General features: G+C 33.4%; 1 protein-coding gene and 1 long non-coding RNA gene across 4 annotated transcripts in view; both read left to right on the top strand.

The window, feature by feature from the left end:
• The window catches only part of LOC127706520 (uncharacterized), an 81,344-nt gene extending 59,698 nt beyond the window's left edge, over nucleotides 1–21,646 (top strand). Inside the window, exon 3 of the long non-coding RNA XR_007984500.1 lies at nucleotides 21,076–21,646. This is a non-coding gene — a long non-coding RNA (uncharacterized LOC127706520). The remainder of the gene's footprint in view (nucleotides 1–21,075) is intronic.
• On the top strand, nucleotides 741–15,414 carry LOC127706395 (KH domain-containing, RNA-binding, signal transduction-associated protein 2-like). 3 transcript variants are annotated; one of them, XR_007984453.1, is made up of 10 exons: nucleotides 741–947; nucleotides 3,370–3,488; nucleotides 7,256–7,372; nucleotides 8,152–8,295; nucleotides 10,833–10,975; nucleotides 11,538–11,691; nucleotides 12,113–12,177; nucleotides 12,810–12,874; nucleotides 13,229–13,421; nucleotides 15,224–15,414. XR_007984453.1 is itself a non-coding variant. In XM_052210987.1 (9 exons), exons 1-9 carry the CDS (start codon nucleotides 815–817, stop codon nucleotides 13,339–13,341), a joined length of 1,053 nt encoding a protein of 350 aa, XP_052066947.1. In that variant the 5' UTR covers nucleotides 741–814; the 3' UTR covers nucleotides 13,342–15,414. The 3 variants fall into 3 exon arrangements, 1 of the variants encoding a protein (XP_052066947.1); XR_007984445.1 differs by having other exon boundaries at nucleotides 12,810–12,883; XM_052210987.1 differs by having other exon boundaries at nucleotides 13,229–15,414.
• Nucleotides 21,647–26,344: the final 4,698 nt, after the last annotated feature.

Here is a 26,344-nt window from a genome sequence, read left to right as displayed (position 1 = left end):
TACGGCACCAAAAATGTCCAACCCCTACACTTTAACTATAAAATGCATTTTACACTTATTTTTTAGTCAAAAAAATTTTCGCATCGCTCCGCTCGGCGAACTTTAATACTACGCCCCCCTTTCCAAAATCCTGGATCCGCCCCTGTACTGTCTATTGTAACATTCATACATGATGCTCTTGACTTGTTGGTTTAAACATAGACATATATACACATATATATGTGTATATATGTCTCTGGTTTAAAGATTTTCAAGTTAAAGAAAATTTGATGGGCTTGTTTTTGACAGAGACATATAATACATTGTATTATATGTCTCTGTTTTTGAGAAATAAAAATAAAAATTACTTTTTTTCTCTGTGATATTTACGACTATTCTATACGTTTGAACCATGGAAGTATTATATTTGTACTTATGTCAAAATTTCTGAACCTTTTTAAAAAAAAAATCTGCCCGTAACATTTACCCATTTGAACCTCAACGGAATAAAAAAAAAGGGGATTATTTTGTATCAACACCGTTTTGTGTGCGTGTTTTTGTGGTGAATTTACAGTTCCATTATTATTTTCAATATATTCAAAGAAATAATCTTTTATTTTGAATCATCTTTTCTATAAAATACTTATAATTTATTCATTTTAGCAAATGTTGCACTATATCGCGGATGTATACATTTTTATACTGGTTACTTTTTACAAACAAACATTCTCCGTCCGATATCCTTTTAGAAACCAGTTTAAGATTTAAAGTAGTTCGTCAGAAAGCACGCGTTCCTTTTCCGATCAAGACACAGACAGAACACAGAATCAAGACAATGGCTCAGCAACAACAACAGCAAGAAACTTCTCTTGGAGAAGCAAGCTCTAGTTTGGTGGAGGCCATGAAAAGTGAAATAAGCCAACTGGATGCAAACTGCCAGCCACATGGAATAAGACTCTTAAACGATGGTAAATAATTAGAAACAAAAAAATAAATTTGTCACGCTGGTTTTCAACGTGCCGATTTCCATGAACGCTATCATTATTTCAGCCCCGTCTTTGGAGAGTAAATTTTGATTTAATTGCAGGTTTAAATTGATATTAACGGTGTTTCTTTATGTCTTAGAAAATTTTGCATCGATATGCGAGGTAGGGATTAATAAAATGGGAATCAAGTTACTTTGCATCGATATGCGAGGTAGGGATTAATAAAATGGGAATCAAGTTACTTTGCATCGATATGCGAGGTAGGGATTAATAAAATGGGAATCAAGTTACAAGTATCAGAGACATATATACCGTATTTATATGTCTCTGCATGTATATATGACTATGATTTATGACTGAACGAAATAAGTGGAGACATACATGTAAAAGTTAAAAATTTTATAATTAGATGATAGTACGAAGAAATTGAATATTCAAACCTAGATTAATGTCAGAGAAAATATCTAATGAAACGAAATATTTACATTTAAAAACATCCTATCCAAGACGACCTGAACATGGGTCATAAATTATTTAAATATTTTCTATTAACATAAGAATAATCTTTAATTCTACTATTTGCAAATGCAAGATTTTGTTTAAGAACCATAAGAGCTTCGGGTCAGCAGCTATGATGTCTTCAGTGGGCGGCCAATTAAGGAAATCACAAGGGACATAGAATCCCAAAAGCTGATAACCTTATCGTTATTTAGGAATCTGTGACACTTGAACTATTGACGCAATACATTTGTAACCGGAGAGCATGATTCTACTTACAAAATCATCTTTGTCTCCTCTGGGAATCGAACCGGGACCTCTGTGTTACAAGGCAGCGCGTATACCGACTTGGCTAAAGAAGTACTTCCTTAGATCAACTGCTTACGGCTGACTAAGTATCTACTAATGAAGGGAAGCAATCCCGTCACACTTCCCCCACCTCAAGAGTCATCATACCATCATGACTCTCACAACACATACCCTAGCTAGAATTCCTCTCTAACCACCATGGGTTTTTTATGTTGGGCGCCAAATGTTTCCGGAGAGCATGATTCTACTTGCATAATCGCATGTCTCCACCGGGACCTTTGTGTAACAAGGCAGTGCGTTAACTGACTGAGCTCAAGAAGTACTTCTTTAGATCAACCGCTTACGGCTGAATAAGTATCTACTAATGAAGGGAAGCAATCCTGTCACACATTATACAATAATCACTTTTCCCTTGTGGAGTCAGACATTTTATATTGTGACTTAAAATTATACGGGAACCTTTGTGAAATCCAGTAATGGCGGAAAAATAGCAATATGGTGTATTAGTTGGCGTTCCACCTTGTCCGGATCGCACCATTATCTTTAAAAAAAATTCTAAAACACAATTTTTTGAAAATCTACATGTAAAAATTGTTTACTGATTTGGGGCTTTCTGATGTGAGACAATCAATAATTAGCCAATCAGAATCATCTTCGCTAGCCAAGGGTTACGATCCACTTCCCTCCTCTCCACCCTTGGCAGATTAAGCCATCATTTGTGATAACAATGTTGCACCATCTTTGGTAGATTAAAGTCACGCCCATTCCTAATATATTATTCTTGACCAATGGTAGCACTTGAACTCTTCAATTTGGAGGTAAAAACATGGTAGCGTCTAGATTCTACACACTTGGTAAAGCAGGAAATGAAAATATACGTTTGACATTAATGCATTTGTGCAAGAAAAATACACAGGAACTTCTATTAGTTGATAAAAAACATTCAAATTGTCACTAAATATAGTCGTATCTTTAGGGATGTAAAGACTTGTTGCACAATAAGCATGTGGCAATTGTTTACATGCACTTTCTACATTTACACGTGATCATGTTATAGGTGCTTTTTGATTGGATGCAGTGAGTTTCGACTGCAACCAATGAAAATCATGACCTTGTGTCTCCGAATTTTTCTATCTCAATCCGCCAAGGGTGGAGAGGAGGGAAGTGGATCGTAACCCTTGGCTAGCGAAGATGATCAGAATTGGTATTTCTCGTGATTATGTCAAATTGAAAATGGCCAAGTTGTGGTTAGGGTATGTACGCATGTATAATACACAAGCAAGATTTGGTGATTACAATATTTTCTATAAAAAACACCATTGTATGGCAAATATAAAGTGAATTGTGAAATTTGTTTATTATAGTTCTTGGCAACGAACCAAACATGAATTTTAAAGGACCTTAAATATTTTTTGGATGGAGAGGAGGCTAAATTACAGCTACATGCATTACAAAAATAAACCTGCTTTCTGAATTCCAAGATGTTTTAATCCCTGTTTAAACAATAGTTCATTCAAATCAAAGGAATTTTAAATTACTGGGACGCAATTTTAAGGGCATATCTTATAAATATATGTTATTTGGTCTTTCTTTACAGAGGTGAAAAGAATAGAACAAGGAGGGCCAAAGAAACAAGTGCCACTAGTTGAAGCTCATCACAACCGCCCTCAGGCTGTTGCATTGAAAGTAAAGATACCTGTTTCAGATTTTCCAAAAGTGAGTAAAGTATTGTTAATTAATGTTGTTTTATTAGCTTAACTCCTTAGCTGAGCAGACTAGGATGGACTCAACTGCATTGCAAGTTTTCTAATAACCGGTTAACAGAAGTATCAAGAGAAATAGTCTGTGTGAACGTCCATGTATAAAAATGCATTAGACACTAAAGTTTGAAACACACTTTGCTATAAAGAAGGCAGTCATAATTAATAGGAATTAAATGATTTGTGCCATATTTTAACTTTTAAATTTCTTTTCAAAAGAGCCCAAAATAGAGACTATTATATAAACAATATTTGTACCTTTTAATTACAAAATAAAAAGCTCTAGTGTCTGTATGCAGAACATTTTCTGATATATATTTCGGGATGCTAATGTTTTTTTAGCGGAATGTTATATTCATACATGACACAATGGAGCAAGATAAACACAAGACCATAGTGCTGATAGAGATTGTCAATTCATCTTTATCAGTCTCCAGTCTTTGTTACAGTAATTCTCATGTCACAATATGTTAATGTGGTTCACATCTGGTCTGTTGGGTTGGAGTCAAAATAGTCTCTCCCGTTAAACATTCATATCTTCCAGACTACACGAAATGCGTCGGACCGTTGGACAAATCCAGTGAATAATGGATCGGTCTGGTAAAATTTTGTTGAAATCCGGTCCGAATGTCCGGTGTTGTTTATTTTTCATGGTTTTTCTAGCATTCTAGCAAAATTCCCAAACGATCTCAAAATTCATTTTCAATTATTATTCATGACAACGATGTTTATTTTGTTCAACCGCTAGCTTTATGCCGAAAATCGCCAACAAGTAATGTGAAAATCCGAGTTAAAACATATCTGACTGACGAAAACAACAATGGCTGCCATCAACCGGAAATGTAGACAATACCGGATCAGATTCCGGGAATGGATAAGGCAAATATTCCGGGTTTGCCGATCAAATACAATAAATAAATTTTTAAAAATCCAAGCAGGTCACAAAATACAGCTGTGAAATATAAACACTAGAATTGAAAACCAAGATATATGAAAAAGAGGGAAGAAACAGGAAATATTTTATACAGAAACTCTAAATAATTTTAGTTTACAAATAATTTTTTCAGGTCAAATCCATTAAAATATGACATTACTTTTCTTTATCACTGAAATGCATTCAGGCAATTGTGCACAACTTTCATCACTTTTACACTCTTGTCACATGATTTCGTTTTTGGAGAGGAGTAGGGCACAAGTTAACAACCTTTTGGGGGTAATTGCCTCAAAATATGCTGAATCTAACCATGTATTTTGATTTTTGGGCCCCTTTATCAAATTGGTCCACATTGAGGTCAAAAGGGTCCAAAATTAAACTTTGTTTGATTTCATCAAAAATTGAATTCTTTGGATTCTTTGATATGCTGAATCTAAACATGTATTAAGAATTTTGATTTCGGGCCCAGTTTTCAAGTTGGTCCTAATTGGGGTCCAAAATTAAACTTTGTTTGATTTCAACAAAGATTGAATATATGGGGTTCTTTGATATGCTGAATCTAACCATGTATTTTGATTTTTGGGTCCCGTTATCAAATTGGTCCACATTGAGGTCAAAAGGTTCCAAAATTAAACTTTTTTTGATTTCATCAAAAATTGAATTCTTTGGATTCTTTGATATGCTGAATCTAACCATGTATTTAGATTTTGGATATTGGACCATAATAGGTAAATTAAAAAATTTTAAGTTCTTAGACCACATTCATTCTTTGTCGGAAACCTATGCTGTGTCAAATATTTAATCACAATCCAAATTCAGAGCTGTATCAAGCTTGAATGTTGTGTCCATACTTGCCCCAACTGTTCAGGGTTCGACCTCTGTGGTCGTATCAAGCTGCGCCCAGCGGAGCATTTTATTTTATTTACTTCTTTTTTACCAATAATTTTCTGAATCAATGTCTTCATAACACAGTACCACAGTGTTAAAACAAAACAAGAGACATAAAAACTATAGTAACTAGAGCTAAGCCACGTGACACGACACAACTGATTGCATGAAATATTTCACCAAGAAGTCCACACGCGTTACCCTGGTGCTATCCAAAAATCCTGGAAAGAACACTGACGGTTACCCGACCGTCCCTATTTTTGGGTGCTGACCCTATGTCATTTTATTCAAAAATGAAATCGAAAGTGAAAGTACAAAGCCGGAAACACCTACTTTCAGTTTATAACAAAAGTGAAAGTATGTGCGTGATCATCTGAATGCTTTGATTTTTAAATCGCGGACTCGATATTGAAGCGTTTTTAAGATCTAGATCTCAATGGCAGCTTGCATGGCCCCATCAGGCTGAGGCAGCAAGCGTGGTCACATTAAAGTTAAAAAAATGCGACCACATGCTTACAAAATCTATTTTGACAACGTTACCAAACAAATTAATAATTGGTACCAATGTGTTTGATCTGTACCATAGTAAACAACCTGCAAAAACATACAAAGTAACGGTGACTTGGAAGACTGAAATTCAACAAGCCTTTACAAGGTGACGGTTATATTGTTGACGGGAACTTAACTGTTGGAGATGTTGTAGATAAATTCAATGTTAAATGTATAGATATTTTATGAGAGAAGGAGATCAACAATAATTTGGTATCTATTGTCCAAACAGCGGCAGACAATGCTACAAACACTGCAATAAATGTTTTTTCAAGTTATGATGGCTGGAGAACGAGCATACCCAACTTTTCTTAAATATTAAAAGTCATCTGACATCACCCTTTTGACACCTATCCCTGCAAATATATTTCAAACCAGGAATTGAACCTGTTAAAACCGGCATGTTTTTTTTTTTTCTAAGTGTCAGTACTTGTAGAGGTTAGCCAAGTACTGACAGATAGATAATTTCAGACTAACCTCTCATAAATAAATGTAAATACTACACATTTAATAATATGTATGGTCTGCAGGGGGGTCTACTCTTTATGTCTAATAAAGAAAACACAGCACCAAACTAGTGAGCAATGTTCCTGGGAAGGTTACTCATTATGGTATAAAAGAATTTAATTTATTAAAAGTTTAAGGCATCAAATTTGCAAAAGTGAAAGAAACATTCTTTAATACAAGGAGTTGGTACAACCCCCAAAACTTGAACCAGTACGTTCATATATATAAGTGCAGGTTTTGTCATCTTTCCTCGTTTCTGATGGGTCTTCTTGTTTTATATATATTGATTTTTCATACACCAGTACAGCATAATGAATTTATTTCTGCATATATGCCTGCATACATGTACATTAATAAACCTATATATTAGAAAGGACAAAACAATTTATTTTAAGTTTATATGACAGTAAAAAGTTAATATAGTCGCTAAATATTAGTTAAAACAACATGTAACATCATCACACATCTTGCCAAAAATAAAATGGAAATACCTACCTACCTACCCTATTTTTTTAAAGGATGTAACCTTAAACAGACATATATATTTTTTTGGCCTATAGACACTGCAACACTTTCTTCAGTGTTAAAGTTAGAAAATGATAAAAATGATCTTATAATATATGCATTTGTACATGTGCTTTGAAAAACATGTGGTATATATGTGTCTCGGCTAGGCTCGTAAAGAAAGTTATTTAATCCTCTCATCTTTATTTACAAGTACCTTAAAAATCTGAGTTTTGAATGTAGAAATTTAATTGGATGATTGCAAAGGAACAATTTTAACTTGATGGAAATCCATAGTAAAGAAATTTATCAATATTAATGTTTTCTGATATAATTTACAGTTCAATTTTGTTGGAAAACTGCTTGGTCCCAAAGGAATGTCATTAAAAAGACTGCAAGAGGAAACTGGAACAAAGATGTCTATTCTTGGTAAAGGATCAATGAGGGACAAAGGAAAGGTAATATAGAAATACATGTACTAAAGGGAGTCACATTTACACATTTGTGGCATATTCTCTAATGTTGGATTCCTCTTGAAAACTACCCAAAATAGAGACCCATAGAAAAAAAAAAATTTTGACCAATATTTGCACCCTGTGATAAGACGAAATAAAAGCTCTAGTGTCTGTATGCAGAAAATTTTCTGATATATATTTCGGGATGCTAAAGTTTTTTTAGCGGAATGTGATATTCATACATGACACAACGGAGCAAGATAAACACAAGACCATAGTGCTGATAGAGATTGTCAATTCATCTTTATCAGTCTCCAGTCTTTGTTACAGTATTTCTTTTGTCACAGTATGTCATATTATGTGTTTCAAATAATGCTGCAATGCCATAACTCTATTTATGAGTGTGGACTTTTGCAATAAATTAGCAATATTGAATCCTCGTAGAGAAGAATAAATATTTTCTGTTGTATAAATCTTAGTTTCTTGTCGTTTTAATAATAGAAATATGTCGGTTAATGGAGACATCTCTTCTTTGTAAACTATTACTTAGTGTGGGATCACACGGCATGGCCACATGTTGGTCTTATATTTATATATTTGTGTCACCTTAATCTGTTCTCCAGAATATGACTTAAAGGATCTATACTAAGCTGATTATGCCAGTGAATTCAAGGTTTTATTTACGTCTCAGTATACCAAGTTTATGTCATGGGGGGTATAATTAGTGAGCACAAGCTCTCAATTCTTGTTAGATGTGTTTTGATATATTTTTATAATTTTAGGAAGATGAGATGAGGAAAGAAGGTGGAAAATATGCTCATTTAAATGAAGATCTTCATTTGTTAATAGAAGTGTACAGTGAGATATCTGATTGTTATGCTCGTCTGTCTCATGCTCTGTCAGAAGTACAGAAATACCTCACACCAGTAAGTGGATAATGTAATGATTGTTGTAAAAGTCAGAGCTAGTTGATCTAGTACAGTAATTATCTTTTCATCAAAGTTCATAATGTAAAATCTACATTCCAGCCCTTTACACTGAAATGCAGTCAAGTTTAGCGATTGATAATTCATTGATAACATTCTGGCGTATCACAAACAAACAACTTGTAACATCTCATTTCATTGGCCGAAAGATTTAAATACAACAACAATTGTAGTGTGCACGTGAATTGACACAGGTGACCGACAATGGAATGTACTACGTTACTACGAACGTAAAAAACAATGATTTTTGGTCGAAATAAATAAGTATTTTGTGAATTTCAAATAGTGGGGTCGAAATATTATACTTATAATTTGTGTTAAGTAATATTCTTTATGCATGCAGCACTTGTACCGCACTATGAAAAATATAAGGATAAAATAAAATACATGTGCCGCTTTTATATGGATGAATGTATGAACCACTTTAATTTCTTTCATATTGAAGCTAGGTTATTATCCTGACAATGTCGTAGTTACTTATAATAAGGATCTCATAATACTGATCCATTTCAAATTTATGATGGGTTGCACATTCCTCTTTTACTGTTTTCATGCTATAAAACGAAAATAAAGTAGCTAAGCGTTTGGTCATTCAGAAATAACGTGTCATAAACTAGCAAATTGTCCCCAAAAGATCGTATCATGTGTGCACCTGAATATAGATGTACTATCATGGTCACCACGAAATTCAAATGAATTCAGTGAAGGCATGTTGGTGTAAAAAGGATTGAAATGTTTCATCTGCGAAGATTTTTTTTTTTTTTTGCATGTGTGGAACTAAAAAATAAATAAATACTTGTGAGAAATGTCGTAGTTTGTAAGGAACTATATAAATGTACTGTTTTCGATTTTAATTGGTTGAAAATTTATCCTTTAATTTCATACCGTAAGAATAGAGCTTTGCATAACATTGTTGAACTATCCGCCAAAGTAACGTGTGGCATGCGTGCGTATTTAAAATGAAATACAAAATCATACATGTAGGATAAACGAAATATTAAGAAATTAAGGATGACTACTGTAAAAGTATGTACAAAAATGGAGTCACCTTTTATCAATACATTTAGTGAATAACCACACTTGTTTAAAACTGATTGTTTTCTATGCAACTATTTAAATATTTACAATATATAATTTTCAACCGAGGATAGCAAAACAGTTAATTATAAATTAAGGAAGTATATCGCTGGAGTTTATAAAGTACATTTCCTTCCACTGTGCCATGGTTTGCCATCTCCATTTTATCTCTAAACAAAGCATGGCTGGTTACATGTTCTGAATTTACTTAGAATTTCAGGATTTTTTTTCAAAATCAAGTAAACTGAATCAGAAAAAAAAATCACACTATCCTAAAACTTATGAAAGAATATGAATAATGAACATGACAGTTTATAACACAAACCCATTTACTATAAAAATCGAGCAATATCTTTAGTATGTAATTTGGTTATTTTTGTAGTTAAGTACGGCTTCATTTCAAGTACAACGTTAATTCATCAAGTCCATTGAATAAAAGATAAGGCAGGGTGAGCAACTTGACAAAAAAAGGCAGGATGACGATTTATGTAAAAAAATCAGGATAAATAAATATAGTCAGGACCTAACAGACTGAAAAATAGAAAGACAGGACAGAGATAACAACTAAAAAAAATGCAGGACAAAATGTTTCATCCAAGTCCCCCACCCCCAATCAAAATAAAATGGTAGCTCCATTAATCCAGAACCAATTGAGAGGAGACAGTTGAATTCAATATTTCGACGTGACTGTTAAGATCAAAGTTTAAAATTTTACATGCACATGTATAAAAGCTAGAATTGCCATGGGATAATCAAGAACTCAATCATGTACGTGAATACGACGATGGAAGTTTTTAACGACCTTGACCGGCTACGTGATTACTGATCAATCCATTCAGCTTTATAGTATGCTTGTTCTATTTTCGCTGGTGTGAGGTCGAAGGTTTGAATTGACCAATGAAAACGATCGTTCCATAACGAGTTAATCTAATAAAGTTTGTTTGACTGATTATGTTGCACGACCTTTCGCTAAGCTTGGCCGCAGTTCAGTGTAATGTGTGTGTAAGTGTGCTTCAGTGTTGCAGCTGTTGAACCTTGATATGATACAATGTTGCAACTGTTGAGCCTTGATATGATACATGTATAATCAAACTAACCTGGTAGTCACTTGTATGTTATAGAAGTCCATATATTAATGTCATTTGGTGTCTTGTGGAAAGTTGTCTCGTAGGCTATCATACCGCATCATCATCTTTTAGAATAAATGCATCAGAAAAAAAAATTGTCAGATTGGAAACAGATTCACATGTTAATTACTAAAAGTTGTTCTACAATGTTCTTTTAAATGACTTCGTTCATTACTATTTAAATTATGCAATATGTAAATACTGCCATCCAAACTGATTAGAGATGAGTAATATTTGCTGCATGATCTGCATATCATGGTTTACTATTTTCAGGAGTATAATGATGAAATTACACAACAACAGATGCAGGAGATGAACTACATGTCAAATGGTTCACAGCCAGCTAGAGGTGGTGGAAGAGGAGGGGCACCTCCAGGTCGTGGAGCACCCAGAGGGGCACCTGCCCCAAGGGCAAGGTATTAATAGTTTTAAACTAAATTTGAAATGTAATTTTGTTTTCATGAGTAACGTGTACTTCATTTCTAGTTCAGCATGAATAATAAGATTAACTATGAAATAGATTTATTCATAAAGAAGTGGATCACTGCTTGTTTTCATCTCAAAAAGATAATTGTATACCAGATTTTCACAACTTAAAAAAAATACCAATAAAACAAAACTTTTCCCATAATTATGTTACTTATGAAATAATGTGTATTATATAGGTTTTAAAAATCAAAATTCATAGTTTCCTTGATATTGGAAAAAATTGATCTAGGTGCAACATAGTCAAGTTACTAAGCAGCGCAGCTCTCAAGTTTCAGTCTTCTTTGATAAACTCTTGAATCTACAGGTCGTAACAAATTTAAGTTGGATTCTGTTGGCCTGAAGAGAGATTTTTATAGGTCCGAAAGCAATTTTACAAGCCTGGGCTGGTGGGCCAGTGTTTAAGCGTGAAGACTGATGTTTTTAACAATTTTGATAATTGTTTGTCCTGTTTTTATAATGTGAAGTTTTAATTGATACATGTAATTTCAGGGGAGCACCTAGAGGTGCACCTGTTGGACGTGGAGCACCAAGAGGAGTTGCTGGTCGTGGTGCACCAGTTGGACGAGGAAGGGCTGCCCCTCCCCCTGTGGCCCCTGTTGCTCAAAGTCTTGAGACTGCTGGATATGATGATTATGGTGTTGGTGTAAGTTTAATAAATTAGTTTTAGAATGTATGTCCAAAAGTGACCATATCATAGTTAAATTTAAGAATGAATTGTTTGTGTTTCTATTTTTTTTTGTAGTTTAATAAATTAGTTTTATTGGCATGTAAAGGTGTTGAAAAAAGCATATGTATTGTTTTTATGCTTCATAATTTTAAAAAGAAAGTGGGCATTGTCAATTACTACACCAATAAAACTACAAAAATATGCATTCAATTCTAATTATATTTTGTAAACTTCAATTGAAACCTGTAAAAAATTACACTGTATATACTGTACATAAAAATCCCACTTTTAGATATGTTGAATGAACTTATAAATTCAATGCAGTTGAGGTAGTACTGGAGATATTTTGTTTATTGTATCCGAAAGATAAAAAAAAATGTCTTTCTTTTTTTTACAGGGTTATGAAGGTTATGCAGATCCATATGCCAGAGATCCATATGCAGAAAGTGGATATGGTGCAGGGTAAGATTTTAGCTAATTTGACATCCAATAATTTAATAAAATAATAAAGGATAAATGTCAACAAATTAGCAACCACAAGGTTTACTAGAAGGTTATTCTTTTAAGAGAAGACATTTTGGCCTCCCAACGATGAGCATTTGCACAAACCAATAGTACTCTGAACTAAATGTGAATATATTCACCAAAACCACTCAACACAATTCAACCAAACCTACATAGATTCTTCTGCAGGACATGGAGTTGAGCATCTGACATTTTATTTTTTTCATTTGTGATTTAGGAAGTTTCTCTTGCCAAATCACGGGTTTGTCATTTCTGATTATATTATTTGGAGACAGTGGGGGGATGTGTGTACTTGAATAACTGAACCATTTTTTAACAACCATTTAATTTATATCTGACAGATTTAAGTTTATTGTCAGGTACTGAAGTTGCTTAGATAAAAAAAATAACAAATATTTGATGAATATTGTAACCAGTACTTTTATGTAAAACTTGAAACTTTTTGTTGTCAGTCTTTCTGATTGATTATAGTTTTTGATCCTTTAGGTATATTCTTCACTTCTTTGACTATAGCATATTAAGAGTATGAAAAAACTATATAATTTAAATTTTCTGGTTTATTTTTCTAGTGACACTCAGTATTTTGATTATGGGCATGGTGCATCAGCAACCGCTTCATATGATGAATCTTATGGTAAGCCAGGTAGTGTATAATTAAATCATTCTTGTGATTTATAAAAGGCATTTTTTTTAAGAGAAAGTCTTAAAAAAGATCAGATCCTTTTCCCTAATTTTTTAATGAAGATTTCTTCAAAAATCAACATGCCAGTTGTTGAAATCATTATTTTATTTATAAAGCAAAATAAAAACTTGTTTCATTCAAACCCTGTTGATAGTTGTCTATTTGTTAATTGACAAATTGTGAGTAGCAAAATTCTAGTCTAGTTAATGTATATATTTTAAATATACAGAACATTTAAACTGGGAGAAAAGCAATAAAGATAATAGAGAGAAACTATAGTTGTATATTTTATTTTATTCCCTACAGCTGACAATTCTTGGGCTACAGGAGCTACAGCAGGAAAAGCTCCACCAACAGGTCGAGGTGGAAGAGGACAATATAGACCACATCCCTATGGAGCAGGCAGAGGGGGTTATTGAAATAGTTAATGGTTGTCTGTACCTGTGTATTGTCCGTCAAATTGGTGTTCTGTAAAGATACCTCAATAGAAATAATTGAGGTATATACTACATGCTGCAGTTTTATTTTTGCAACACCAAAATGAATATGAACATTAAATGGATAAAAGTAAACTTTAAAATTTACCTTGAAAGATTTTAAAGCTGAAATTGGACTATTTTTGTTAGTTTTGCCAAACTAATATTGTTTTAATTTGTAGTTTTAACAGGATTTTAATTGTTAAAACAATATGAAAAATTTAGTCACGGATCAAATGAAGATGTCATAATACCATAAGCCATTGTTGTAATAAATTCACCTTTCATATAATTTTGAGTCTTTGTTATATCCACAATATTACTGTAGAAATCCAATGTCTCAAATACCCTTCCTTACAAAGTAGGTTGTCCACAATAACATGAAATAATAAATATTAAAACCTTAATATATAATATTGTTTGTACGGTTTGAAACATCAGTGTTTTAAAAATCCTGTAAAAAGTTATGAGGCATTGGATTTTTTCTTAAATAAATAATAAAATGTATGATTGTGTAAATTGACCAAATTTACTTTTTCTTTCCAGTGTCAGAGAATTGTAAATGTAACATATTATGCCATGTTGTGTCATTTATGAAATAAAACATTATGTTATGAATATTGTATTATAAGTCGTGCATACAAAAGATAATTATTTTTCATGAGGAGTATAATTATAAAGGTCTTGAACATAGTAGGACTTTTTCCACATTAAAGAGATAAAAGTCACACAGTTTAAAAATACACAGCTTAACAGAAAGGCATGAATTCATGAAAGATTTCGTCTAAAAGCTCTCAACCGACTAATACTAAACAAAACCATAGAAGATGAATATAATGCTAGAACTATATGAACTAAAAGATGCGACTGCAGTTATCAGTAAAGTGATTACTTGCCAAAAATTGTTACCAGCTTAAACATTCACAGCTTAACAAAAATAAGTTACCTTTCATAAGACTGTTTTATGTATGATATTGAATGAAGGATACCACAAGAGCAAACCATAAACAATATGTAAATATGAAAATTGGACCTATTGAAAGTAATTTCCGATATTTTCACTTAGTTGCATTTAAGCAAAATGAATCCTTAATCTATTCTTCAAGAAATAGAATAAATGTGTCTTTATAGACATTGATAAAGTGAAAATTTTAAGTTATTTTTAATTTGGTCCATTGATGAAAGTAATAATATTGAGCCAGCAATAAATGAGCTAAAGTTAGACAGAAACCGATAACAATCATCCAGGGCACTACGTCTAGACCTTTGAAGAAAAATAACTACATACCTTTATGACTCTTATTAGAGAGTTAATACCTATTAAATGAACTGTAATATGAAAGATGTAAAATGTAGCTGTAAAAATATGATGAAGAAGAATCCCTTAAATATTTAAAGAAAGGAGAAAGCAACCCCTTGCAGAATTACCAGGTATAGTAGGAACACTGTTATGTCTGATATGTACAAATTAGTGGTCAGAATTATAAATTGCATATAAAATTAAATAGAAAAATGTATAAACAGCAGTTAAAAAGTTTTTGTTATACTAAAGTATTGTAATGTAGTGTTGATATAAATTATTTCATTTTGATAAACATAACTTTCTAGAAGTGTTGTCTTTTCTAATGTAACTAGTAAAGATATCGATTTCAAATTAAATGTAATATAAGTTATAACTGATATTTTAAAATAAGATGCAGCTGGGATAAGTGACATTCCATTGGAGCAATGAAACATCTTCAAATAGAACAAATTTAATTGGAAAAATTTTGATTCACTCTATTTCTGCGATGATGATTAACCATGGGACATTTATTTTTCACAGGTGCTTATATTGGTTCAAGCCAGGCGACAAAGAGAGTAGAGGTGTGTTAGTCCAAAAGGGATTAAATGAACAAGTGGAAAAGTAACCTAGTGACAATTTATATTGACATTCAAAACTTGTTGAACGTGATAAAATCAGTGTCCAAACAATAAAGAAAGAATGAGTGGACAAATAAAATATTCTTGCAGAGATGTTGCCTTTACTTCGTTGTCGTTTGAAGACATTTGCTTTCTATACAATAACTCTAGTGTAAGTGTATGGATCTCGATGAAATTTTACCACAAGGTTCCATACCACAAAAGGAAGGTTGTGATTGATTTTGGGGGTTATGGCCCAAACTGAATTGGAATTGGGGGCCAAAAAGGGAAAAAAAATCTAGGATTTTCTGGTTTCAGGACAATAACTTGAGTATAAGTCTATGGATCTCTATGAAATTGTACCACAAGGTTCCATAACAAAAAAGGAACATGTCCATAATCCCATTTTTAGCTCACCTGGCTCTTTGGGCCATGTGAGCTTTTCTCATCACTTGGCGTCTGTTGTCGGCGTCGTTAGCTTTTTATAAAAATCTTCTCCTCTGAAACCGCTTGGCCAAATTTAACCAAACTTGGCCACAATCATCATTAGGGTATCTAGTTTAAAAAATGTGTCCGATGACCCCGCCAACCAACCAAGATGGCCGCCATGGCTAAACATAGAACTTAGGGGTAAAATGTAGATTTTGGCTTATATCTCTGAAACCAAAGCATTTAGAGTAAAACTGATAATCAGGTCAAGATCTATCTGCCCTGAAATTTTCAGACAAATCTGACAACCTGTTGTTGGATTGCTGCCCCTGAATTGGTAATTATAAGGAAATTTTTCAGTTTTTGGTTATCTTGAATATTATTTTAGATAAAGATAAACTGTTAACAGCAATAATGTTCAGTAAAGTAAGATCTACAAATAAGTTGTCATGACCAAAATTGTCAGTCGACCCCTATAAGAGTTATTGCCCTTAATAGTCAATTTTTAACAATTTTTTGTAAATTTTTGTAATCTTTCACTAAAATCTTCTTCTCTGAAACTACTGAGACAAGTTTAACCATACTTGGCCATAATCATTATTAGGTATCTAGTTTAAAAAATTTGTCTGATGACCCCGCCTTCCAACATCATGGCCGATGGTTAAAAATAGAACATAGGGGGAAAATGCAGTTTTTATACGACCGCAAAAATTAAAAATTTTTTGGTCGTATATTGGTATGACGTTGGCGTCGTCCGAAGACACATTGGTTTTCGCACTCTAACTTTAGTTTAAGTGAATGGATCTCTATGAAATTTTACCATAAGGTTCAATACCACGAAAGGAAGGTTGGGATTGATTTTGGGGGTTATGGTACCAACAGTTAAGGAATTAAGGGCAAAAAATAAGCATTTTTGTAACTTCCAGACAATAACTTGTGTGTAAGTGTATGGATCTCTCTGACATTGTACCACAAGGTTCCATATCACAAAGGGAAGGCTGTAATTGATTTTGGGGGTAATTGCCTCAAAATTTTAGGAATTAGGGGCCAAAAAAAGGGGCAAAAAACAAGCATTTTTCTAGTTTCATGACGATAACTTGTAAGTGTTTGGATATTTCTGAAATTGTTCTACAAGGTTCCATATCACAAAGGAAAAGCTGGAATTGAGTTTGGGGGTAATTGCCCGACACGTTTAGGGATTGGGGGCCAAAAATAAGCATTTTTCTAGTATCCAGACAATAACTTGTGTTCAAGTGTATGGATCTCTCTGAAATTGTACTGCAAGGTACCATACCACAAAGGGAAGGCTGGGATTGAGTTTGGGGATGATGAATCATAAGGGGGTTCAAAAAATTTGGGGGGAGGATTTTTTTTTTTCTTATTTTTTCTTTTATTTTCTTTTTTTTTTTTTTCTTTTCCTTTTTTTTTTCTTTTAAAATTTTTCATCTTAAGTTGGTTATTTCTGATTTATATTTAAAAGCAAATAATGATGATATGGTAGGAGATACACACCAAACAGGATGTGTAAATTATTATATAATAAGTATTGTGCAATAGCAAGAAATTTTCAATTGCACAGTATTGCACAATAGCAAGAAATCTTCAATTGCACAGTATTGCGCAATAGCAAGAAATATCCAATAGCACAATTTTGCGCAATAGCAAGAAATTGTCAATTGTACAGTATTGCGCAATAGCAAGAAATATTCAATTGCACAGTATTGTGCAAAAGAAGATGCTTCATATAAATTGCTTATTTCTTGATCAATTTCAATGGGGTTTTATTCTTGAATTCTTGGTGTTCTTTTATATGCTGAATCTAACCGTGTATTAAGTTTTTGGATTTAAGGCCCCGTTTTTAAATTGGTCCACATTGAGGTCCAAAGGGTCCAAAATTTAACTTTGTTTGATTTCATCAAAAATTGAATTATTGGGGTTCTTTGATATGCCGAATCTAACCGTGTATTTAGATTCTTAATGTTTGGTTCCGTTTTCAAATTGGTCTACATAAAGGTCCAAAGGGTCCAAAATTAAACTTCGTTTGATTTTAACAAAAATTGAATTTTTAGGGTTCTTTGATATGCTGAATCTAAACATGTATTTAGATTTTTGATTATGGGCCCAGTTTTCAAGTTGGTCCAAATCGGGGTCCAAAATTAAACTTTGTTTGATTTCAACAAAAATTGAATATATGGGGTTCTTTGATATGCTGAATCTAACCATGTATTTAGATTTTTTATTTTTGGGCCCCGTTATCAACTTTGTCCACATTGAGATCAAAAGGGTCCAAAATTAAACTTTGTTTTATTTCATCAAAAATTGAATTCTTGAGGTTCTTTGATATGCTGAATCTAACCATGTATTTAGATTTTGGATATTGGACCATAATAGGTGAATGTCCAATTTAAAATTTTTAAGTTCTTAGACCACATTCATTCTGTGTCAGAAACCTATGCTGTGTCAAATATTTAATCACAATCCAAATTCAGAGCTGTATCAAGCTTGAATGTTGTGTCCATACTTGCCCCAACTGTTCAGGGTTCGACCTCTGCGGTCGTATCAAGCTGCGCCCTGCGGAGCATTTTATTGGTTTTTATACCTGAAACTAAAGCATTTAGAGCAAATCTGACAGATGGCAAAAATGTTCCTCAGATTTAGATTTATCTGCCCTGAAATTTTCAGACGAATCTGACAATCCGTTGTTGGGTTGCTGCCCCTAAGTTAGTAATTTTACAAAAATTTTGCAGTTTTTTTGTCGAGCCTGCGACTTTTGTTGCAGAAAGCTCGACATAGGGATAGTGATCCGGCGGCGGCATTAGCTTACTTCTTAAAAGCTTTATATTTTAGAAGGTGGAAGATCTGGATGCTTCATACTTTGTATATGGATGCCTCATGTTACGAAGTTTCGGTCAGTCACATGTCCAATGTCCTTGACCTCATTTTCATGGTTCAGTGACTACTTGAAAAAAAAGTTAAGATTTTTTGTAATGGTAAATTCTCTCTTATTATATGTAATAGGATAACTATATTTGGCATGTGCGTACCTTGGAAGGTCCTCATGCCCGTCAGACAGTTTTCACTTGACCTCGACCTCATTTCATGGATCAGTGAACAAGGTTAAGTTTTGGTGGTCAAGTCCATATCTCAGATACTATAAGCAATCGGTCTAGTATATTCGGTGTATGGAAGGACTGTAAGGTGTACATGTCCAACTGGCAGGTGTCATCTGACCTTGACCTCATTTTCATGGTTAAGTGGTTAAAGTCAAGTTTTTATACGACCGCAAAAAAAATTTTGAGGTCTTATATTGGTATGACGTTGTCGTCGTCCGAAGACACATTAGTTTTTGCACTCTAACTTTAGTTTAAGTGAATGGATCTCAATGAAATTTTACCATAAGGTTCAATACCACAAAAGGAAGGTGGGGATTGATTTTATGGGGTTATGGTACCAACAGTTAAGGAATTAGGGGCCAAAAATAAGCATTTTTGTAACTTCCAGACACAACTTGTGTGTAAGTGTATGGATCTTTCTGACATTGTACCACAATGTTCCATGCTGGGAATTGATTTTGGGGGTAATTCCCTCCAAATTTTAGGAATTAGGGGCCAAAAAGGGGCAAAAAACAAGCATTTTTCTAGTTTCATGACAAAAACTTGTGTGTAAGTGTATGGATCTCTCTGACATTGTATCACAAGGTTCCATATCATAAAGGGAATGCTGGGATTGATTTTGGGGGTAATTGCCTCCAAATTTTAGGAATTGGGGGCCAAAAAAGGGCAAAAAACAAGCATTTTTCTAGTTTCATGACAATAACTTGTGTGTAAGTGTATGGATCTTTATGAAATTGTATTACAAGGTTCCATATCACAAAGGGAAAGCTGGAATTGAGTATGGGGATAATTGACCAAAAAGCTTTGGAATAAGGGGCCAAAAAATAAGCATATTTCTAGTTTCCAGACAATAACTTGTGTTCAAGTGTATGGATCTCTCTGAAATTGTACTGCAAGGTACCAAACCACAAAGGGAGGGCTGGGATTGATTTTGGGGGTAATTCCCTCAAAATTTTAGGAATTGGGGCCATAAAAGGGCAAAAAAACAAGCATTTTTCTAGTTTCAGGACAATAACTTGTGTGTAAGTGTATGGATCTTTATGAAATTGTACTGCAAGGTTCCATATCACAAAGGGAAAGCTGGGTTTGAGTTTGGGGGTAAGTGCCCTAAACGTTTAGGAATTTGGGGCTAAAAAACAAACATTTTTCTTGTTTCCAGACAATAACTTGTGTTCAAGTGTATGGATCTCTCTGAAATTGTACTGCAAGGTACCATACCACAAAGGGAAGGCTGGGATTGAGTTTGGGGGTGATGAATCATTTGGGGGGGGGGGGGGGGGGGATTTTTTTATTCTTTTTTTTTTTCTTTAGAATTTTCCTTTTTAAATTGGTTATTTCTGATTTATATATAAAAGCAAATACTAATGATATGGTTTGAATAGGTAAATTAAAAAATTTTAAGTTCTTAGACCACTTTCATTCTGTGTCAGAAACCTATGCTGTGTCAAATATTTAATTACAATCCAAATTCAGTGCTGTATCAAGCTTGAATGTTGTGTCCATACTTGCCCCAACTGTTCAGGGTTCGACCTCTGCGGTCGTATCAAGCTGCGCCCCAGCGGAGCATTTTATTGTGTTTTGGTCTGTTTTTCTTATACTGTATGCAATAGGTCTAGCTGGCAGGTGTCATCTGACCTTGACCTCATTTTCATGGTTCAGTGGTCAAAGTTAAGTTTTTGAGTTTTGGTCTTTTTATGCCCCCGCCGTAGCGGAGGGGGCATTAAGTTTTACCCTTGTCCGTCTGTACGTACGTCCCGAAATTGGTTTCCGTTCTCTAACTTCAGTTTGCCTCAACCAAATGTTATGAAACTTATACACAATGCTTATTACCACAAAACACAGATCAAGTTTGAATTTTGGTGGCGTCACTTTAACCGATCTAGAGTTATGCCCCTTTATAAAAGGAAATATTGCAAAATTTTTAGTTTCCGTTCTCTAACTTAAGTTTGCCTCAACCAAATGTTATGAAACTTATACACAATGCTTATTACCACAAAACACAGATCAAGTTAGAATTTTGGTGGTGTCACTTTAACCAATCTAGAGTTATGCCCCTTTATAAAAGGAAAAATTGCAAAATTTTTATTTTCTTCTAAATATCAAGTTTATATAATATATTTTTTAAATTGGAGTTATCTTCCTTTGACCATGATTATAGTTGAATCAACTGCAATCATTGCTTTATACAATGCAATGTTTAATTTTGACTTCCACTGATAAAACACAAATCAAGTTGAATTTGGGTAGTGTCACTTTAACCATTATTGAGTTATGTCCCTTTATAAATAGAAAGATTGCAAAATTTTTTAGTTTCCATTCTGTAACTGAAGTTTTCCCCAGCCAAACATTATGAAACCTATACACAATATTCATTACCACAAAACTCAGTAAGGATCAAGTACAATTTTTTTGTTTCAGTTCTCTAACTTGAGTTTGCCTCAACCAAATGTTATGAAACTTATACACAATGCTTATTACTACATAATACAGATTAAGTACGAAATTAGGTGGCAACACTTTTACCATTCTAGAGTTATGTCCCTTTATAAACATAAAAATTGCTGAATTTTTTAGTTTGTCTCAACCAAATGTTGTAAAACTTATACACAACCGTTCTAGAGTTATGCGTGTTTACAAATAGAAAAATTGCTGAATTTTTAGTTTCTGTTCTCTACTTAAGTTAGCCTCAACCAAATGTTATGACACTTACACACAATGCTTATTACCACAAAACTCAGATCAAGTTCAAATTTGGGTAGCGTCACTTTTACCGTTCTTCAGTTATGTCCCTTTATAACTATATGATAAGCGGGGGCATCATCTGTGTCCAAATGTGGACACTATCCACATTTATTTTCTAATACTATATGCAATAGTTCAACTATATTTGGTGTATGGAAATATTTTATAATCTATATGTCAGTCACGCAGGTTTTATTTGACCTTGACCTCATTTTCAAGGTTCATTGCTCAGTGTTGAGTTTTTATGTTTTGGTCTGTTTTTCTTAAACAATAAGCAATAGGTCAGCTATATGTGTTGTATGGAAGAATTGTTAGCTGTACATGCCTGCCTAGCATGGTTCATCTGATCTTGACCTCATTTTCATGGTTCATTGGTCAATGTTTAGTTTACTTGGTTAATGTTAAGTTTATGTGACAGTTGTGATAAAGCTTTATATTTAGGGCTATCAACATAATATCAATGATTAGTAAAGAAGGCGAGACATTTCAGCGTGTGCACTCTTGTGTTATTATCTTAGATATCATTATAATATCTAATACCTAATACTATTAATAATGATTTTAACCTTATTTTACATGATTTCCAAAGCATCAGTAAATACAGGTGAGCGACACAGGCTCTTGAGAGCCTCTAGTTATAATACAAACGAGAATCAATCAATTTGCATGTTGACACACCTAGATAACCACGGACAAAAGCCATATTGAGCAAAGCATTGTCAACCTTATTCCCTAAGAATTCAAATATTTTTGCATAGTTATTGTTGCTTAAATATGCATTCACAACAAAAAGTACCGTAGGAAATTGCACACTTGGGAGTTAAAACTAATTTAAAAGATAAAGTAGCAAATATTGATATTGAAAGGTTGGAATTCCGGCTTGGTGTTCTGAAATTATGACCAAAGTGAAGGAAGCTGTAAATGGGTACTTCATATTGTTGTACTGTATATCAGTCCTAAGTTGTTTCATTCCCTTGCTCCCGCAATTGTAATAAACTGCTATCAACTTGATAGTCCAACAAATATTTTTTATCCCACTCTTTCAAAGAGAGGCGAAAGATACCAAAGGAACATTCAAACTCGAAAGTCAAAAATAAACTTATGCCTAAATAACAGTACACAGAACACTACATAGAAAACTAAAGACTGAGCAACATGAACCCCACCAAAAAACAAGGTGATCTCGGGTGCTCCTGAATGGTAACCAGATCCTGCTTCAGATGTGACACCCGTCGTGTTGCTCATGTTGGTGCAAACCCGGTAATAAGTCTCTGGTAGGTCACACGAAAAGGGGATGGGATTGTAACACAATTGAAAGTCATCTGTGAAACGGATATTCCATAACGGTCAACCAACTCATAATGGCGTCCGTCCGTAAAATTTACGAAGGGATGATTTCAACTTAACCACTTGGAACTCTTGGTTTAAAAGCTTCCCTTTGAGCAGCAACCCTCTATCAAGGAAATCATGATACGATATGAGATATCTACTCCGTATGCAGGCGCTGCTGGAATGTTGCTTCATAAAAATGACAATTGGGAAGCTCAAATCATCTCTTTCTCAAACTGCCCAACATAATGACTTTAAACACGTCTCCAATACTTTAGAACCTTATGATGACTTCATAATTATTAATGGGTCAGCAGCCCAACAGTGATGAGTTGTAACATGTGCGCTTTTCAGATCTGTTATACCTACTTCCTGTTTCTGATACTTTGAAGAACAAGATGGGAACATCGCAAATCTCGTTATCTCTATAAACATAACCAGTTGAAAAAAATCATAAGAATCTTATAGACGCTATAATTATATAAATACAGAGTGCACACAAGTTTTGTCTTGGTTCACTTTTGTCCTAATAGCCATTCAACTCGAAAAAGTAATTGTTTTCGATGACTCCTTGGAGATACTGAGGCAACTTTTTGCATATATTTATTTTGGAGTTTTAAGGTGATGGTTAACTGGCCTTGATGTTATTTTTTAAACTATGACATACTTGTATCAAACTAGTTCTGATAATACCCAATGGGGTTAGGTAGACCCCATAGGTATTTGACCAAAGGTCAACATCACAGCACCTATTGAAAATACTGAAAGCTTTGAAATTATCAAACCAACTTTGGTATAAGTTCAAAATACCATATCGAAAAACCAACTTACAGTAAGGAAGACGCTATTGAATATTGGGTAATTATATCAGAGGTTAGCAGCTATTGATATTCTGAAATTTTTGTTTCACTTCACTTTTTGTGATAATGCCTCATGGGATAAGGATCGTCCCCGGTGATTTTTCGGTCAATAGGTCTTAAGATCACAGCAGCTATTAATAAAATGGGTGGTTTCAGGTTTGAACCACTTGTAAATTACTTGGTTTGATAATGCCCAAATTATGTCTGAAAGATAAATGATTATAAGTTAAACAAAAGAAAAGACAAAATATGAAAACTAAATCCATTATATAAAAAAAGGAATCCAAGTAGTGAATACAGGAAGTGTATTTTTGAAATTAAGAATGAATCCCCATTTCAATAAATAAGCTTTTTAATTTGTTTATGTTGAAAAAGTACATTTCAATGCTCTCTATCGGAAAATATTAAATTATAAATCGAATTAAAATACACTCTACAACTTTTAATCTTCGGGTGTTATTATTCATGATAATTGTTTTCCAAATTAATAAGCAATTCTTATAGAGGATAAAAATAGTATACCTATGTTTCAACTTACAAAATGCCCCCAAAACAACCTTTTTGTCGAGCCTTCGACTTTTGTCGAAAAAGCGAGACATAGCGATCCTACATTCCGTCGGCGTCGTCGTCGTCGTCGTAGTCGTCGGCGGCGTCCACAAATATTCACTCTGTGGTTAAAGTTTTTGAAATTTTAATAACTTTCTTAAACTATCCTGAATTTCTACCAAACTTGGACAGAAGCTTGTTTATGATCATAAGATAATATTCAAAAGTAAATAAAATCCATTTTTTCTGTATTTTACTTATAAATGGACTTAGTTTTTCTGCCAAGAAACATTACATTCACTCTGTGGTTAAAGTTTTTGAAATTTTAATAACTTTCTTAAACTATCCTGGATTTCTACCAAACTTTGAAAGAAGCTTGTTTATGATTAAAAGATAGTATCCAGAAGGAAATTTTGTAAAAAAAAAAATCCATTTTTTCCGTATTTTACTTATAAATGGACTTAGTTTTTCTTCCAGTTAACATTACATACAGTCTGCAGTTAAAGTTTTTAAAACATTTATTAGATTCATAAACTATCATGGATTTGTACCAAACTTGGACAGAAGCTACTTACAATCAAAAGATGGTATAGAAAGGAATATTTTTATTAATTTTTTTCCTCATTTTTGTTGAGCCTGCGATTAACAGCAAAAGTAGGCGAGACACTGGGTTCCGTGGAACCCTTACGAATTTTTAGATTAATTTTTCGAGACAATAAAGATCTTAGTTTCGAGTCTATCTGTTTGGTTCCATGTTCTACAGGATAATTGATAAACTTTATTAGAAGAATCTTTATTTAGAAATTTCTTTCTGTTTTTAAAGATAAAACAAAAAAGGTGAAACATGTAACAGGGAACATTATTTGGTTTAGATATGAAATTGTTGTGCAAATTAAGGGACCCGCTATCATTGATTCACATTTAGCTCATTTTTGCTACTGAAAAAGAGCTTATCCTATGGTGGCTGGATGCGGCCATTTCGCCTTTTCGCGTTTTCCGTTTTCTCCTTTCACTTTCACGAGAAATCGAAATCGTGAATTCGGGAAATCTAGAAATTTTCCGATTTCTCAATTTCTCGATTTCGTGTTTGCAAAGTGAAAGGAGAAAACGCGAAAAGTAAAAATGGCCGATCCGGCCACCATATTATCCTTCTAAAGACCTGCAGTTAATGCAATTGTCAGCAAAAGAGCTTTATTAATGTTCTTTTTTGTCCACATCATACCTAAATATGATTTGAAATTATTCAAACTACTCTTCCAATCTCTCCCAGAGTGATTTCCATCACTTTGATTTTAGATATCAATAAGTTTGTCAAACCTACATGGAATTTTATTGTCTCGCCTGCAACGAAATTCGCAGTATGCGAGACATAGGTATTACAATGCGTAATACAATACTTTTATTGTTTCTATCTAACCATATGGTTTCCCACAAGGAAATTTAAAAAACATCTTAAAGTTTACCATAAAAGAAAGCTCCTTGAAATGATAAAATTGTATAATGCTTAATTATCATATATGAATTCCTCATTTTTCATTTATATAAAGTCTTGGGCATATTAGGTTTTCACTAACTTGTGTCTTCTAAAGAAAGTCTCTTATTACAATGTAAACATGCTTTAAACTCGAGCATTCATAACTATCATAACTATATATATATACATTGTACTTTAATACTTTAAATACTTTAAATGAACATTGCAAAATTTAAAGTGTTATTTATGAGTTTGATTTTTTTTCAGGAACTAGATCCTGGTATCTGGGATATAGCTGCATCAGATAAAGTTGCACCATATTTCAGAAGTTTTGTAAATACTTCCATGTATAGTGGCAAAAACAAGTACTTTGGTTGTACAAAATTCCACGACTATTTAACTAATGTTTTGAAAAATGAAATTGAGGCTACAGATACTGTGGATGGAAGAAATACAGCTCATAGGTATTCAGGGTAATGGAAAATCTTCCACAGTTGTTTATTTTGTACTTCAAGCTGTGTTAAAAATGGTAACCAGCAAGTTCATTATAT

The sequence above is a fragment of the Mytilus californianus genome, unplaced genomic scaffold (assembly GCF_021869535.1).
Source record: "Mytilus californianus isolate M0D057914Y unplaced genomic scaffold, xbMytCali1.0.p SCAF_1, whole genome shotgun sequence".
NCBI lineage: Eukaryota > Metazoa > Mollusca > Bivalvia > Mytilida > Mytilidae > Mytilus > Mytilus californianus.
This window is presented reverse-complemented; position numbering and strand designations above follow the sequence as displayed.